This window comes from Berghia stephanieae, chromosome 4 (assembly GCF_034508935.2).
Source record: "Berghia stephanieae isolate SIO BIC M18660-M18661 chromosome 4, UCSD_Bste_1.3, whole genome shotgun sequence".
Taxonomy (NCBI): Eukaryota; Metazoa; Mollusca; class Gastropoda; order Nudibranchia; family Aeolidiidae; genus Berghia; species Berghia stephanieae.
This window is the reverse complement of record NC_088363.1, coordinates 23,440,893-23,457,383: the sequence shown is the minus strand read 5'-3', so window position 1 is coordinate 23,457,383 and position 16,491 is coordinate 23,440,893. Positions and strand designations below refer to the sequence as shown.

Genomic DNA, 16,491 nt, shown 5'->3' with positions numbered 1-16,491 from the left:
TTTGTAACCATCTGAGTTTGTTTTGTTTTTACGGGTTTTAAGGCTTGCTACACATTTAGGTCATATCAGCACCAGTATAAAGAAGAAAATGGAATAGTCAAAATATTATAGATTTGAGATTACCTTAAAGTCTCATCCAGACACCAGGATCCAGGACAGTACAATATCCTACTAAGTGGAAACACACTCAAATGTTTACAGTACAGAATACATAACTAACAATACGTAACAGAAAGATGATTTACAATGAAAACAGAAAATCATCACCCAAAACTATTACTATACATTTGACTGCTTCCCTCCCAGTCAAGACTCCAGCAAGGACTGGGACAAAGTTTAAGAGAGAAAGCAAATCGGAAAACAGATATAAGGGGAAAGAAGACACAGCGTGATCACCTGTCCACCATGGGAGGTCAAAGTACCTGGCCCAACATCCGAGTGTGACCCCTTTGGAAGAGATCTTGTGGCAGTGGTAGTTTTGAACACATGATTTTAGACTCTTCTTCATTTTTTTTATCTCTGTCAAACTCATCCCCTTTATCTTACATTTTCTTTCTACTTGGTAGATAGAGATCTAAATCCTTTGACTATTTTATCGTGTTCCTATTTACTGGCTTTGAAATTAACTAAATGTGACGCAAGCACTGTAAAATCCCTTTAAAAACACAAACATGGAAGACTGACTGACTGTCTGCCCCTTTTGTGCTGGTGGTTGGGAGGGGTGATGGTGGTCGTATTTCCTAGTGAGTCAGGTCTGATCAAAAAAGGCAATAATTGGTGAGCACTGATTTCTTTTATTTTTTAAATTATACAAAATTGCAAAGAATGCTGTGAAAGTAGCATGTAACATTAGTCACAATAATGGTGATGATGATAATAATAATAGTAATAGTCATAATGATGATAATAATATTCATCATTATCATCATATTATGACCATTATAATTACTGTAATGTTTGAACATTATCTTTATCATCATTGTAATGCCATCTTGAATGATTGAGATGTGTTGTGTGTATATGAGAGAGAGAGAGAGTTAAATATTTAACCTCCCACACACACGCACACAAAAGTGATAAGACAGGTACAATAAGATCATTTCAAGCTTCTAAATATGAGAAAAACAAAATTGATGGACAACCACGCTCTAGTCAAATTGATTTGACCTCTTAAATATAAAAAAAACAAAAAAATCTGGCTAAAACGGTAAAAATGGAGTCTAATCTGACTTTTTCTTGCCTAACGACAGTGAATTACAATTACTGTAATTACATTATCCAAGCTGATAATACAGCACCATTGTCAAAGATAGCACAAAGTCAAAGTTTCATGGAATGGGTTTGTTTTAACAAGGAAGAGGTAGGATGATCTGTACATAACATAACTTTAATGCAATACAAATAAATCATGTGCAATATATTTTTTATTAAAAGTAAAAGTAAAAGTAACATTTGCATCAAAAATATCAAATGTTATGTTTTAAAATCACACCATGAAAAATTAATTTTTAAAATATATTTTTCGGTTTTCCTTATGTGAGAAAATCTAAATTTTTATAAATGAAAATTTAATGAAAGAATGCTATGAAAGGTAGATCGTACTTTAACTTTAATACTCTTTTTTAAACAATCTAGGCTGTTGGTGGTTATCAACTTAACTTTCAATTTCTCTACTGAACGCAATACTTAACGTTGTGTAGCTCGTGCGCGCCAGTTTCCATGCTTTTTAAAATTTGCCTGGTGGCATCCCTGAAGACACAAGTGACCTCTCCACTCATCATGGGAGGTCTTTTAACCAGCCAGTTTTGAAATTGTGAAACCAAAATATGACAAATATCAGAGCAATTATGTTATCCTTGCTCTGTGACTCCTACATAATCATTGATAAACAGTCCAGAAAACGGCAGCCACAAGAAAACACACTCTGTTTAAAAATAACAGCCATCCTGCAATTGCTACATTTATTTTTTATAAGAGCCCTAAACAAAATTGCATACAATTAATCTTTACTTTTAAAGAGAAAACTTCTGAAATGCAAAATCATGACATAATAATATTGTGCTGACCTGCCAGTTACATTTGAATGATGGATAATGAGACAACTGGTGTTCATATATTAATAATAATATAGTCACTGTTAAATATAAATTAAAACAGGAAGAATGTTAATAATAAAAATAATGTTCAAATAATTGGATTGAAGTGCTAAAATTCTTTTATTTAATATATATATATATATATCATCAAAAGAAAAAAAAATATATATTATATATATATATTTTTTTCATATAACATCTGTAAAGTTAAACATTTATATAATTTTTGAATCTGTCTTCCAATCTGTTTTTTTTTTTGTGTGAGGAAATACAATAACTATGGAAGGTATTTCACATAATGGCAATCATAATTAAATCATATAAGTAATTTGTAAATATTTATATAGAATTATTATCTTTATTACATGAACAGTAATTACAAATCAATATATATGTTATAATTATTTTTAAAAAGCATCACAGTTTATTGCATTCATCATAACACTTGAGCACAGAACATGGCAGCTCATAACAAAACCGTCTCAGGATTGAGAACTATCCTTCACCTTGACAAAGCTTCAGTCTGAGTAAATTTATTACAGTAGACCAAATTAAGAAAGAAACAATATCATCGTTATCTTCTCTAATAAACCGGAGACATTGCATAGTTTAAGGGGGCTCGCGGGGGCAAATTGGGCCAATTTGGGTGAAAATTATCAATTTTTGGAAGTGAGTGTTTTTGATCAATTTATTAATTCATTACAACTCATATTTTTGCTGAATGGAAACAGTCAAAAAATGCAATCAAAATCCATGCCAAACGTAAGCGGGCTCAAAATCTGATAAATATTGCGTTTTTCTCAAAACTGTTATCTAACCACGATATATATTTTTTTGGGACTTGACCATTAAATTTTTTTTTAATGCTAGAGCTTTGAAATTCGGAACGAAAACAGCTGAGATGTTACTACAAATAGCTGACTAATTTGTTTCTATTGAATAGTTTTGGGGTAAAAAAAAATTTTTTCTTTAAATTTATAAAATCAAGAAGCCAGCTGTTTACAACTATGCTTCAACTTTTTATATCAACTTTAAAAATCAAAATCAAAGAAGAATAAATAAAATGATGGAGTCCAAAAAAAATTATTTATTTTTCAAGATGACCGCCATTTCCATGGCAACAGAGAGATTTTCAATTTTTTTTATTTTTACCAAAACATTTTTTTTTACAAGATACCTGATGTATAAACACCATTAGTTTGATCAAATAGTCCCAATTAAGTAATATTTTTATTTTTAGTATTGAGATCCTTAATAAAGATTAACATCTTTAAAAGCCTGCATAAATGATACAAGAGCCCCTACTACATTACTATTACTATTATATAAATTGTGACCTTTAAAAAAATATAAAATATAGGCTTTATGAACCCAATTACATAAAGTGTATCTGAACTCTCACAATACAAATTGGGAATACCTCTGCCGGAAATTGAAATGGGACGGAGACTTTAGAAAATATAGTGTACCCATTAGAATAAGAAGCCACAACACTTCTTATCCAGAGACAAACGGCCTGCTAGTGTGTTTATGGAATTAAACAAAAATTTACAAAAAATTCTTTTTGCTCCTCATGTTGGCGTTAATGACCAAGTTTTCATTTCACATCAGAAGATACCGAAGATTACTTGTCCTCCCTGTGAATTAAAAGAAAGACTAGCTTGGAAAAGATTGATAATCTCTTTTTCAATATACAAAATTTCTTCTTTTTTCCCTGTAAAATATTCAAATCAAAACTCATATGTTGAAAAAGAAGCACACATAAAGAACAACAAGTTAGAACATATCAGTAAAGTAAAATTGTTAGGACAGTATTTTGAGTTGATTTAAATTTATAGTTGGTTGTTTACACTCTATGACTCTAAGTCAAGACTTTTTTGAGCAAAATGGATGTCACAAATTTGAGACAATATACGTAAAGTTCATTATTCTTTTGGGCGAAACAATTTTTAGATATCCACAATCTTCTCTTCGCAACAAGATATTCGCTCTGACAATTACAGTGGTAAGACGGTGGTTAAAATAATTTCAAACAGGGAGAATGATTTAGGTGGCATCAGATGAACCATGCCTAGCCAAAGTTTACCACAAACAGAGTACATTGAAGGCCGTGTATATTATGTTTTTTTGTCAACCAGGACATTATTTTATTGTGGCCTGTGCCATCTGTTATGAATGGTAATTCAAGACAAGCTGAGGCCGTGTGTTATCAAAATATGTTCTGAACACAGCCAGAGTGGTGATGGAACTTATACTATTTTATACCTCGATAGTCTCCTGATCACGACAAACTGACTTTTTCCTTTTCCTTATAAGAAGGAGCATCTTCAGGGGCAATGTTTCAAACCAGAAGAAGATATTGATTAGGTATCAAAGATTTACTTTAAACAAGTTGGAAAAGGATATCAATGCCTACGGAGCTGTGCTCGACAGCTGGCTGCATCAATGGCAAAAATGCTTGGACAACTGCGGTGACTAGGCTGAGTAGCTAACACAATAAAGGTCCACATTTGATGGTGGTGTGTTTTATGGTGCTTAAGATATAACCAAGAGTTATTTATGGAACAGACCTCGTAAAATTTGCATATCTATACCATAAAAAAACAGTAGCAACTTTAGCTATTACTGAAACAGCACCACAACAAAATATAGCACAACACAGTTAATCTCTTTAGTTCTCACATAAGAAGATGGTGCAAATCGTCTTGGGCAGGCAAGGGCTGGTTTTATCTGTCTTTGAGCTACATTCAACCAGTACCATATTCCGGCACAAGACATACCGGAAGTGCAGGGATATGTTTGCCCATTATTTGTTTCACACCAAATTTTTCCCTTACCAACACCCCAATGAATCATTTGCTTGCCTTAATTAAATTTTAAAAACACAATCTATATTTTTTTCTTACATGTTTAATTATTTGTTTTGATAAAGGGGAAACTCCAATACATCAACAGACGTCTGTCTTGTGTTATTCATGGAAGCTTTACATTTCTTTACATTTTGTTTTCACTTGAAAATTGATGACAGCAAAAGCTTTGTACGATTCACAAGACCAAAAACCTCATAAACCCATTCAGTAAAATGCCTGTCATCATCAATGCTTGGAATGTCGTTTTGACTTTGAGCCGAATAATCCCATTCTTAATTATATTAACTATTTGGGTCAAAAGCTAACCTGATTGAACAAAGAGCCGGTCCTCAATCATTAATCAATCATGAAAGTAGCAACATAGGTTTGAAGAAAGAAATGGGTTTAGCTTAATGGTAAGTTGTTTTATAAGAAGGCAAAGGTCATAAAATAAAATTTTGACTAATTAGCTGTCATGGCCACATATCAAAGTTACCTGGCTATTCCCTCCCGTTTCTCAATAAGAGCTCTTTTCCATGCTGGCATGTCTTTAAATCTTGATTCATATTCATCCTCCTGAGAGTACGAAAAACATTTCAAATAAAGTAGAGAAAACATACAGCTAAAAAGAAAATCTGAAATTCTACTGACATTGAGGAAAGTTCAGTTTATGGATTGGATCAGGACCAGACAATCAGAAAATCATCCAGTGTCCATTGTTTTGTGTGTGTGTGTGTGTGTGTGTGTTAGTGTGTGTGTGTGTGTGTGTTTATATTTTTTAGCTTTTTAAGAGTGTTCTTTAAAAAAATAAGACAAGAACCTTCTAAATACATACCACTTACACCTAAGATTTTCATTCAAAGAATCATTTCCTTCAATAATCTTGATTTAAAAAGTCCTAAAAATTCAAAGATTAAGCTAAAAACTTTAAACCACTTGCTTACCTTTCTTTTCTCCTCAAAGTCTTTGAGTGCCTTCTCTGCTGCATGCTTAGCAAGAAGATTTCTACGCCACTCAGGGATAGCACGGCCTGATGTGTCCACTTTTTCAACTGTATCTAGAAAGTTCTTTGGATCAAAGTCTCCAGCAAGGACACTACTCTGTACCTAAATACAGTGGTTCCAGAGGAAAAAAAATCATAAAGTTTAGATTTTGTATTAAATTGTGAATTAATAAAAATCAAAGGTAACTTTAGAAACCTTGGAACAATTGCTTGTTACCTCTTCCGACAGTATATTGGTCAAAGAATTTCTGCCAAATCTAAATCAGACCTTCCTACAATGTTGGTTGGCAAATGGAATAGCAGGGTTTCAAAAAAAAAAAAAAAAAAGGTATGGTATAACTAAGATTTGAACTTCAGTAAACTGAAAGTAAGTGTAACAGCCTCTACACGAGTATCAACATTTTGTTTGAAAAACAATGAATTATTTACAACACTTGCACAACCAAGTCACTGTGTAACCATGTTTACAGAATCATCATCATCATTGCCTTTTTCACCCTGGGTCAGGGTATAGGCCACAGACAAACAGTTTCCATCCTTCTCTATCCTGAGCCAACTTTTTTATCTCATTCCAGGTCTTACCACTTCTCTGTATATCAGCTTCTTTAATTCTTCTCCATGTTCCTCGTGGCCTTCCCCTTGATCTTCTGCCCTGAGGGTTCCAGTCCAATACTTTCTTTGTTATAGTTGAGTCATTCTTTCTAAGCGTGTGTCCAATCCACCTCCATCGTCTTCTTCCTATATCCTCTCCTACTGGTTTCTGCTGTGTTCTTTTCCATACTTCTTCATTTTTTATTCTATCCATCCATTTTATTCTGAGTAGCTTACGCATGCACCTGTTTACAAAAATCTGTACCCTCCTTATACATGCCTGTGATGCGTTCCAAGTTTCACATCCATACAGTAGGACAGACTTCACGTTTGAGTTGAAAAGTCTTAGCTTTAGTTGAAGGGAGATATCTTTAGTTCTCCAAACTCTGTTCAAAGATGTGAATGCAGCCTGTGCCTTTCCTATTCGTGCTTTCACCTCTGCTTCCGTGCCTCCATCCTTGTCAATTATACTTCCGAGATAGCAGAAAGTGTCTATATCTTCGAGTTCCTGATCTTTTACTTTGATCTGCTCCCTTTGACGCGTACCTATCCTCAAGACCTTTGACTTTGCAGGGTGTATTCTTAGACCAATTGATTCCGAGAGGCTGTTTATAATTGTGGTTTTTGTTTGCATCTGGTCCTGGGTGTGGGACAAAAGAGCCAGATCATCTGCAAAATCCAGATCATCCAACTGTGTCCAGGGGGTCCACTGTATCCCATTTCTTCTCCCTTTGGAGGTTTCCTTCATTAGCCAATCAATGGCAAGGATGAACAGGAATGGAGAGAGCAAGCATCCCTGCTTGACACCAGTCTTAATTTCAAAGCTGTCAGTCAGCTGATCTTCATGTACAACCCTGCAACTTGATCCTTCATACATTTCCTTAATGAGGTTTACTATCTTTTCAGGGAGTCCATAATGTGCCAGAATTTTCCACAATGTTGCTCTGTCAATACTGTCGAAAGCCTTCTCGTAATCCAGAAAGTTGACAATAAGAGGAGAGTTCCATTCTATAGACTGTTCCACTATGACTCGCAGAGAGGCAATCTGGTCGGTGGTTGAACGGTTTTTCCGAAAACCTGCCTGTTCGTCCCGCAGTTTAGCATCTGTTGCATTCTTAATTCTCTCTAAAATAATACGGTTGAAAACCTTTCCTGGGATAGAAAGAAGAGTGATGCCTCGATAATTATTACAATTACTGAGGTCCCCTTTCTTTGGAAGCTTGATAAGATGTCCTTCCTTCCAATCCTTTGGGAATATCCCGTCATTCCAGATTCTCTCAAATAGTGGGTGCAGGGCCTCAGCATTTCTTTCCGCATCAACTTTTAGAGCCTCCGGTGGAATCTGGTCTGGTCCAGCAGCTTTCCCCCTTTTCATCTTGTTAATGGCACCCACAATCTCTGCTATCGATGGTGGATCACAGCTAATTGGTAGCTCATTCCTTGCAGGCAAAATTTCTGGCTGGTTGTCTGGTGGTGGTCTGTTCAGAAGGCAGTTGAAATGTTCCCTCCATCGTTCAGATTGAGCCTCTTTTCCAAAAATAGTTTTCCCATCTTTGTCTTTGACTGGTACCTCTGGTTTCCCATATTTTCCAGCAAGTGTCTTGGTAGTTTGATAAAGGATCCTCATGTGTCCTCCAGTCGCTGCTGCTTCTGCTTTCTCTGCAAGTCTGTTCATGAATGCTTCCTTGTCTTTCTTCACAGATCTTTTGACTTCCTTAGCTATGGCTCGATACTGCTCTTGTGCATCCAGTCTTGAAGCCCTTGTTCGGCTTGCATTCACTTGTTCCTTCCTTGTTCTCCTCTTTTCAATAAGGTCCAAGGTGGTTGGACTTATCCATTCTTTATGTTCCGATTTCTTTACCCCCAATACCTCGTGGCAAGTTGTTATGTAAACTTCCTTGATCTTTGCCCAATGTGAATCTACATCTATGTCCTCCTCGAGCTCAGTAAGAGGTTGGAATCTATTACTCAATTGTAGTTTGAATTCCTCATTCTTTTCCCCATCAAGTGCATTCACCTCGAATTTTCTTCTTGTATGTGATCTGGCCCCGTGTTTTCTGAGTCGGAGCTTAAGCTTTGCCAATAGCAGGTGGTGGTCTGATCCAACATCTGCCCCTCTCCGTACTGTCACATCCTCCAATGAACGTCTGAATCTACGAGAGATACAAAAATGATCAATCTGATTCTCTGTCACACCATCTGGTGAGACCCAAGTTGCTTTGTGGATCCTCTTATGGGGGAACACTGATCCTCCAATCACCAAACTGTTGAATGCACAGAAATTTGCAAATCTCTCACCATTATCATTCATTTCTCCCATGCCATGACGTCCCATGATACCTTCATAGCCTACGTTATCCTGTCCCACTTTTGCATTAGCATCTCCCATCAATATGTTGATGTCTTTCCTTGGCAACTTGTCAATGACTTGTTGTAGCAGACCATAAAATGTATCTTTGTCCTCATCTGTTGCATCATTTGTTGGGGCATAGATCTGTACAATGTTCATGCTGATCTTCTTACTCCGTGTTGTAAAGGACGCCATGATGATCCTTTCTCCGCATTGTTCCCATCCTCTCAGTGACTTCTGGGCAAACTTGCTTAGAATTATTCCTACTCCCTGTGTATGAATCCCGTCCCCTCTCCCTGAATATAAAATCTTCTCCCCAGACTTGAGGTGTTTCTGTCCGGATTGTATCCAGTGGGTTTCGCTTACTCCAAGTATATGCAGCCTGTATCTTCTCATCTCAGTCACAACTTGAGAGCTTTTTCCTGCTTCATACATGGTGCGAACGTTCCACGACGCAATTCGAAGCTGCTTGTTTGGCGAAGACGTCATCGGGTCAGCAGAGTCCTTTCGGCTTTGTCTGTTGTCCTTCATAAATTCTGTAATTCCAGAAACTCTTCGGTCGCCCAAGCTAAAAAAAGGATTTGGTTTGTCTGTCTGTGTTTCTGTAACGGTTTGAGTTTAACGGAAAGGGGTGTTAACCCTTTGCCAACCCCCAACCTGGAGGACCAGGTGACTCAAAGATGGGGGAATCACACACCATTAGTCGCCTTTTACGACACGCTGGCTTGGCGTTGGGCTATTCTTGACCCTCTCAGTTGAGGGACCCCGGACACCACACGGGGATGTTTACAGAATCCAGCAATGTAATTTATTTTTTATAAACATGAAACTCAACCTACGAATCTACACTAAATAGTCATATCCTGTTGCAATAAACAATCATAATCTACAACAATTCTTGAGCAATTAACCGCACTTATATATTTCTTGATCATTTATAAACCGCAATATCCACTAATTGCTCAAAGCGCTTTACAAGAGGTCCCTAGCCAACAGCAACACATAATATGTAAGTTGAGACATATATGAGGACATTAAAGTTTTGAGATCAAGAACTTACCGGCACCTGATTATTTTTCTCTGTAGAATTTCCATTTTCTTTCCTGTCTTTTGATGATCGGTACACCATACTCACTCCATCACCACGACTCTTAGCAGAACGAAGAGATAGACTGGAAGTACCGCTGATTGCTGACTGGATATCTGGAGAGAAAAAAAAAGTTTACAAATTTTTTTTTTTTTTTAAATATGTGGTCAAAATCTATTCTCTGCCTCACAATGTTTATTAAACTGCTACCTGCTACCAAGGGAAGATATAATACATCATATTACAGAATTCAGGCTGTGATTACAATAATAATTATAGTGCCCTATACCTACATATATATATTACAGAACATCATTTTCATCACTGTACTAAATCAACTGGAGTTAGAACAAACCAAAATATTTGAAGGTCATTTTGGTGAAGAGGAAAATGAAAAATAGCTGATAAAAATTATTTAACAGTTCAAGGGCAAGAACAGATATTCACAGAAAGGACAAAAGATCAGTGGGATGGAAACCCTACCAGAAGCATCCGCCACAAACAAGAATCAATTCATAGGACTACTGGTTACCTGATATCAAATCCTGTTTTGCAGCTGCATGGTGTTGTACTGGTGGTGGAGATTTCGGGAGGCTGTAATGGATGAGAATAATAAGTGTATATTTTCACTATAATTTTGATGATCTTGAGAACTCTCCTGTCAAAAATTCTGAAAAACACAACAGTATAAAAAGTAAACTCTCTCTCTCTCTCTTTCTCTCTCAGTGTGTGTGTGTGTGTGTGTGTGTGTGTGTGTGTGTGTGTGTCTTGTTAGGGGTTGTCCTAACCACCTCACATTACTCCGGATTACCCTGTTGTGAAAACTGTTCACTATTATGGTCACCGTTGTGTGTATCCGGGTCGAATGAGTGAGTATCCGGTGCATGACTAGAGTGTGTAGTTGGTGAGAGAAAGTTAGAATTGTCAGTTAGTAAGAGAGAGAATGAAGATAACGGAATGTTATGTAATCGAAGGCTTGAGGAAGCAAAACGTTTTATTTAAATTAAAGTTGTTCTTTATTGTTGAAAGCTCGAGTTTATTGCAATTATACCTAATCTACAACACACCCTGCTTGCTTTCTTTTCATTTGTCATCTGATTTATGATCATGCCATCTATAAAAGTATGTTTCTTTCTATTTTATCAGGCTCTCCCCCCACCCTTTCGTATTTTACTACATTTCACGTTTATCTTCAGTTTGGCAATCTATTGATAACTCTTTGGTATGAATTGGTTAATAAACAATCATGGTTAATAAACAATCATGCATTTGAATTTTTATAATACAATAACGAAAATAGAAATCAAATTTTCTGACAGACTATATATATTTTTGGATTCCATTTATTTGAAACTTCAAATGTTGATAAAGCTATGTAATGTAAAGTGACATATATGGGGCAATCTGAAAAACAAGTCAAATTATTAACAATAGTGATAATCTGAGAAATCATTCAATACAGTATGCAGCTTGGTGGTCTGGTGGTATAACACTTGCCTTTGGACCTTAAGGCCCCTGCTTCAAGTCAGTCTCTGGGCAGTGCAAAGTTGAGTCCTTGAAAAAGACTCTTTACTCACATTTTCCCATTGTACTCAGGTGTAAAATGAGTACCCACCTGGTAGCAGCCTAGACCTGTAAATGAGGTCTATAAAAATTGACTGAAACTCTTCGACAAACTGAAGATTCAATTATTTTTTTTATAAATAAGGGCATCATTGGAGAGGAGAGTGATAAATACAATATATCAAAATAGTAGGTGTTATTTCTTACTGGAAGTATGACTGCCATAATTTGATGTAGAAGGAATGCTAAATAAGCATGTCATTCATATAGGTAAAGATGACTTCATCAAAGTCATATTCCTGCCTCTGGAATTTTTTTGACATAGAAAAATAATCACCATTATCATCTTTAACTTCTAGCCATGACCAATTGAATTTATTCCTCACGGGACTCACATCTTTATCGATGCTCGACAAGTCTGAATTGCGATCCACGAACAGCTCAGCCATTGTGAGAACATTAGAATAATGTAGCAATGAGCAAACTTGATTTTCAATCAGTAAATGACAGAGAAAAAAAACAACAAATAAATATGACTTCAGGCCAATACACTGAATTATTAAGTAGAAGTGAATTATCAAGAAGAAACTTCGGCAGGCGTAGCCTGTAGCCGAAAAATTCAAAGAATCGAAATGAAGGTAAATCGCCACAAAACAGCAAGCTCGCTTGGGCTTGAGCAAAACAATGCCAGAAAACGTCCTGAGTTGCATGGGAATTAATTAGGCTATTTACCATTGTTCCTTATGATCAGGTACTCAATCAGTGAAGAAACGGTCAACCAGTTTGTTTACAACGTGAGGCAATCGAAATGTGCTTGTAGCAATCTATCCTACCTTTCGATTTGAAGATGTCTACATAACGGACTTGCGGCATTCGCAATTTACTTTATCATAGTTTTGAGACTCGAAGGGTAAATGTGGTCAATTTTGGCTTAGATGAAACAGTGAAATTTATCGCTCGGTGGCTCAGTTAAAATTGGCTACAGTTGGGATCACGACCGATTGGAAAGTGAAAAAATAATTTAACGAAGGATGTGTGAAAATACCCAGGGAAGTGTTCAGACACGCCTTTTATAAAAAGCGTCGCTTTGTCTTGGCAATATATACATCGTTAATATAAATGGTCCCCATGAGCTATGCGTAGCGCTGTGGAACACTCCTAATTATTTTACGGTCATTCGACTACGATTTGTGAATTCTTTCTTTTTTTAATTTCTTTCTTTCTTTCTTTCCTTTTTTAAATATTTGAATTTGACAAATTGACTGATTTCAGTTAATTGACTGAGAATTTACAGGTCTAGCAGCCATATCTGTCTTAAAAATATGTCATATCGCCTTACAGGTGTCATGTTTTATTCTATAGATAGTATGCAGATGACGTCACTCAGGCCTTTGTTATTGTTTTTGCCATCCGCGTTTGTGAGTTGTTCTCACTAAACTGTATTAACCAGACTATAAAAGTTCATGGTTACACAGAGTTTGTGTGTTGGTCCGTTATACTTCCGGATGGCAATGTTGTGAACTCCTTGGCCAAGCGCATTCTATCTATATGTTAAGCATTGCTGTTGGATAGGGACCCCTTATCAAGCACTTTGTGCACGTTTAGTGATATATAAAAGCTTAGTTTTTTGGGTTTTTTAAAACCATGTCATACTAACAAATATTTATGAATATCAATGATCATACAATAAAAATGTCATTGACCTTTTGGTATTCTCCAGGTCTAACACGTCAAATGTGATATGGCAAAATAATACAGTGGAATCTTGACAAAGCCAACACTCCCGGACCAGTTGACTTTGAGCAAGGTTGACTTTATCCATTATTAACATAACACAGATAAAGAACAGAAACTTTGGGACTAACAAGAGGGGTTGACTTTAAACAAAAGTTGACGTAAAGAGTGTTGATTTTATGTGGATTCCACTGTATAAGTAAAAGAATTGGGTTTCTCGTAATAATTTTTTTTAAAACAACAAAAAACAAGAACGTACCATAGTGGGACAGTTCCATTGACAGACACTGATGTATTTACAGGTGGAGCTGATGACGGGCTTACAGGATGAATGCTGGAATGATGTGCCTGGCCATTTATGATAATTTCAGAGCTGTTGACCTCAGGTTGTGGGGAAGACGGTGACGATGAAGTTCTGGATTGATCATCCCCATTACTACTTACATTTGCACTTTTCACAATTGTTTCTCTTTTCCCGTTTATACTGATCACCGATGCCCCTTGTGGTGCAGTGTCTTCCTTTGGCCGCAGGGGCTGTGTGGGAAAGGAAGCAATTCTTGACGAAGTTCCGTTATTCGTTGACATTTTGCTTTCAAACAAGTTTTTAAATTGAGCGATTCTGGAAGAATTGGAATTAGCCTTTCCTGTATTTAATGATGGCAGTGGTGGTGAGACAGAGGTTTGTGTCTTGTGATTTGAAAATGTTTCTTGAGAGGAAAGGGGTGGAGGTGGAGGTGGAAATGATGAGAGTGATGGATTCGTGTCTTCTGTAGAGTCACTTGAGTAAAATGAGTAATTGTTTCTGTTATTTGCTTCCTGTTCGGATTCTTGATCAGGAAGGGAATATGGAGACGAATTTGTCAATAGATCTGGACTTTCTTGGAATGTGTCATTTGTCTTGTGTATTTCAGCATGAACTGTAAAAAAAAAAAAAAAAAAAGAAGAAGAAGAAATAACAATTTATTCCCCAGGTATATTTTTGGAATATGTGATTGCAGAACAAAAACATTATTCTGTCTTGGTACTCGGCCTATTTAATAGAAATGCTTTTACTAAAAACCATATATATTTTCTACCACACAAGAAAAGGACTAAACTGCATAATAATCCATTCACAGTTGTTAAAATGCATGTTCAGAAATCATCTTTTCTGATCAAAAAGTCATGGGAACATGGCACAGGAGTCATTTTGAAATCTAATTAATTTTCCTTGTTCTGTCCATCTCCTGACAAAGGTGAAGCAATGTCATCATTTCTCTTCATCACAGCATGATACACTACAAATACAAGTTCTTATCGCCTTATCATCCCTATAAGAAAATAAGAAGACGGACTACAATGGACTTACCATCATGAAATAATAAAATTTAATATCAATATTTGAAAACGTGAAGTTAACTATAGTCAATAAATAACATTATTACAACTTAATTTGTCTGGTGAACGTAATAATATGACTATTTTGTCATTAAAAGAGTAGATGTGTCAATCATATTTGCAAAATTTTATAGCCATCCATTAACTTTCACAACAATATATATCACTATGAATTACATGTTATCTACTCATGATAAATTGCAACCATCGCCAATTTTTCAACATAAAAGTTTTCTTCGGGATGATTAACATGAATTTTTACACAGTATAAATCAACTGGCTTCATTCTGAAGTTAAAGGGAAACAAAAAACAACATATAGCAATATATTTATAAATAAAGTGACTCACCAATACGAACTACTGGGTCGGAATCAACTGGGGAGAGTAAATAAAAAGGGATTAGTAATGGGCCGAGGGGAGAACTTCTGATAGTCATAATAACTAAAACGGTGATGATGGTGATGATGATGATGATGATGATGATTGATGATGATGATGATGATGATGATGATGATGATGGTGATGATGATGATTGATGATGATGATTTAGGATGGGGACAAACTTTAAACAAATTACCCGAAGAAATGCCAAAACAACAAGTGACATCTCGACAGATCACTTATCTCTTCATTGGAATAAAAGAAAGTGACGTCATTCTGTTCTTATAATTGTTTTTCTCAATAATTTCTATCAATCAACCTACAGTGTATAAACGTTTAGGGTTACACATAGTTTTGTGTCTTGGCGATGAGAACACGGGAGTATTTCCTTAACGCACACCACCATTCTATTTCCCAGCCAACAACAATAATAATAATAATTAGAAAACGAACGACCTTGCTAAAACGAGGAGATTATCTATTGTGGGTCATCTTCCATTCTCTGATAATAAACTTGACACAAAACTGAGAACAATAGACTATTCCGTGAAATCTCTCTCTTCTCATTGCTCTGCTCTGTATATGTAAATATTTTTTTGAATGAGAACAAAAATAAAAGTTTGGCATCCCTTTTTTTATGAGGAAGGGATGGAAATGGCTAGGCCACACCATGAGAAAGACTGCAACAAATATTATGAGGCATAAACCCTGATATGGAACCCGCACGGATGAAGAAAAAGAAGGCGGTATTGATTCTATGGGTTTAGGTAAAATACTCACAACATTCGCCAGCCAAATTAAACATACCAACACACACACAATCTGTAACCTTTAACCCTTAGAGTCTGATTGATATCGTTTGGTGAAAACCAATCATCAAAATGGCTGTCTAAAAATAATAACAAAGACCAGAGCGACGTGAATTTCCTTTCTACTATAGAAACAACTGAAGGAGGGTTTTGATGGAGAATTTGAAAACGAAAAGCTTAACATGAAGGGAAGAAGAGAAGATGGCAGATAGAGAGGATTTGCCGCTGGCCAATGCTCCAGCCAGACTTAAGGGGCTAACAAACAACATCCCTTTTTCCAATTAATTCTGAGTATTAAAACAAAGTCTGACCGAAAGAGAAAACAAGCAAATAAAATAAAGTGAGGTGAATACCTTTATTCACGAGAGGGGAAAACAACATATCGTTTCCAATAAACATTCATTTCACTAGATGATATCATTTCAAGTGAAGGGAAGAGAGGGTGTGGGGGGGGGGGGGGGTCATCTCTCAAAGAATAATTGCACACATGATATTCTCATACTGCCTCCCTCAAGAAATGGACTTAAGCCCGTCAGCTAGTCTCATTCCAGGACAAGACCAGAAAGCAACATAGAATGGGACGCACTGCCTCCCTCAAGAAATGGACTTAAGCCCGTCAGCTAGTCATTCCAGGACAAGACCAGAAAGCA

At 36.2% G+C, this 16,491-nt stretch overlaps 1 protein-coding gene across 1 annotated transcript in view; it reads right to left on the bottom strand.

Annotated features, from left to right (window-relative positions):
• Positions 1–3,520: 3,520 nt before the first annotated feature.
• LOC144970265 (uncharacterized) overlaps positions 3,521–16,491 on the bottom strand; it is a 59,181-nt gene continuing 46,210 nt past the window's right edge. Inside the window, exons 8-15 of the mRNA XM_078909718.1 lie at positions 15,000–15,026; positions 13,533–14,190; positions 10,509–10,570; positions 9,950–10,092; positions 5,890–6,051; positions 5,442–5,521; positions 3,676–3,733; positions 3,521–3,594 (exon numbers count right to left, since the gene is read on the bottom strand). Coding sequence (XP_078765844.1) covers positions 3,721–3,733; positions 5,442–5,521; positions 5,890–6,051; positions 9,950–10,092; positions 10,509–10,570; positions 13,533–14,190; positions 15,000–15,026 — 1,145 coding nt within the window. The 3' untranslated portion in view covers positions 3,521–3,594; positions 3,676–3,720. The remainder of the gene's footprint in view (positions 3,595–3,675; positions 3,734–5,441; positions 5,522–5,889; positions 6,052–9,949; positions 10,093–10,508; positions 10,571–13,532; positions 14,191–14,999; positions 15,027–16,491) is intronic.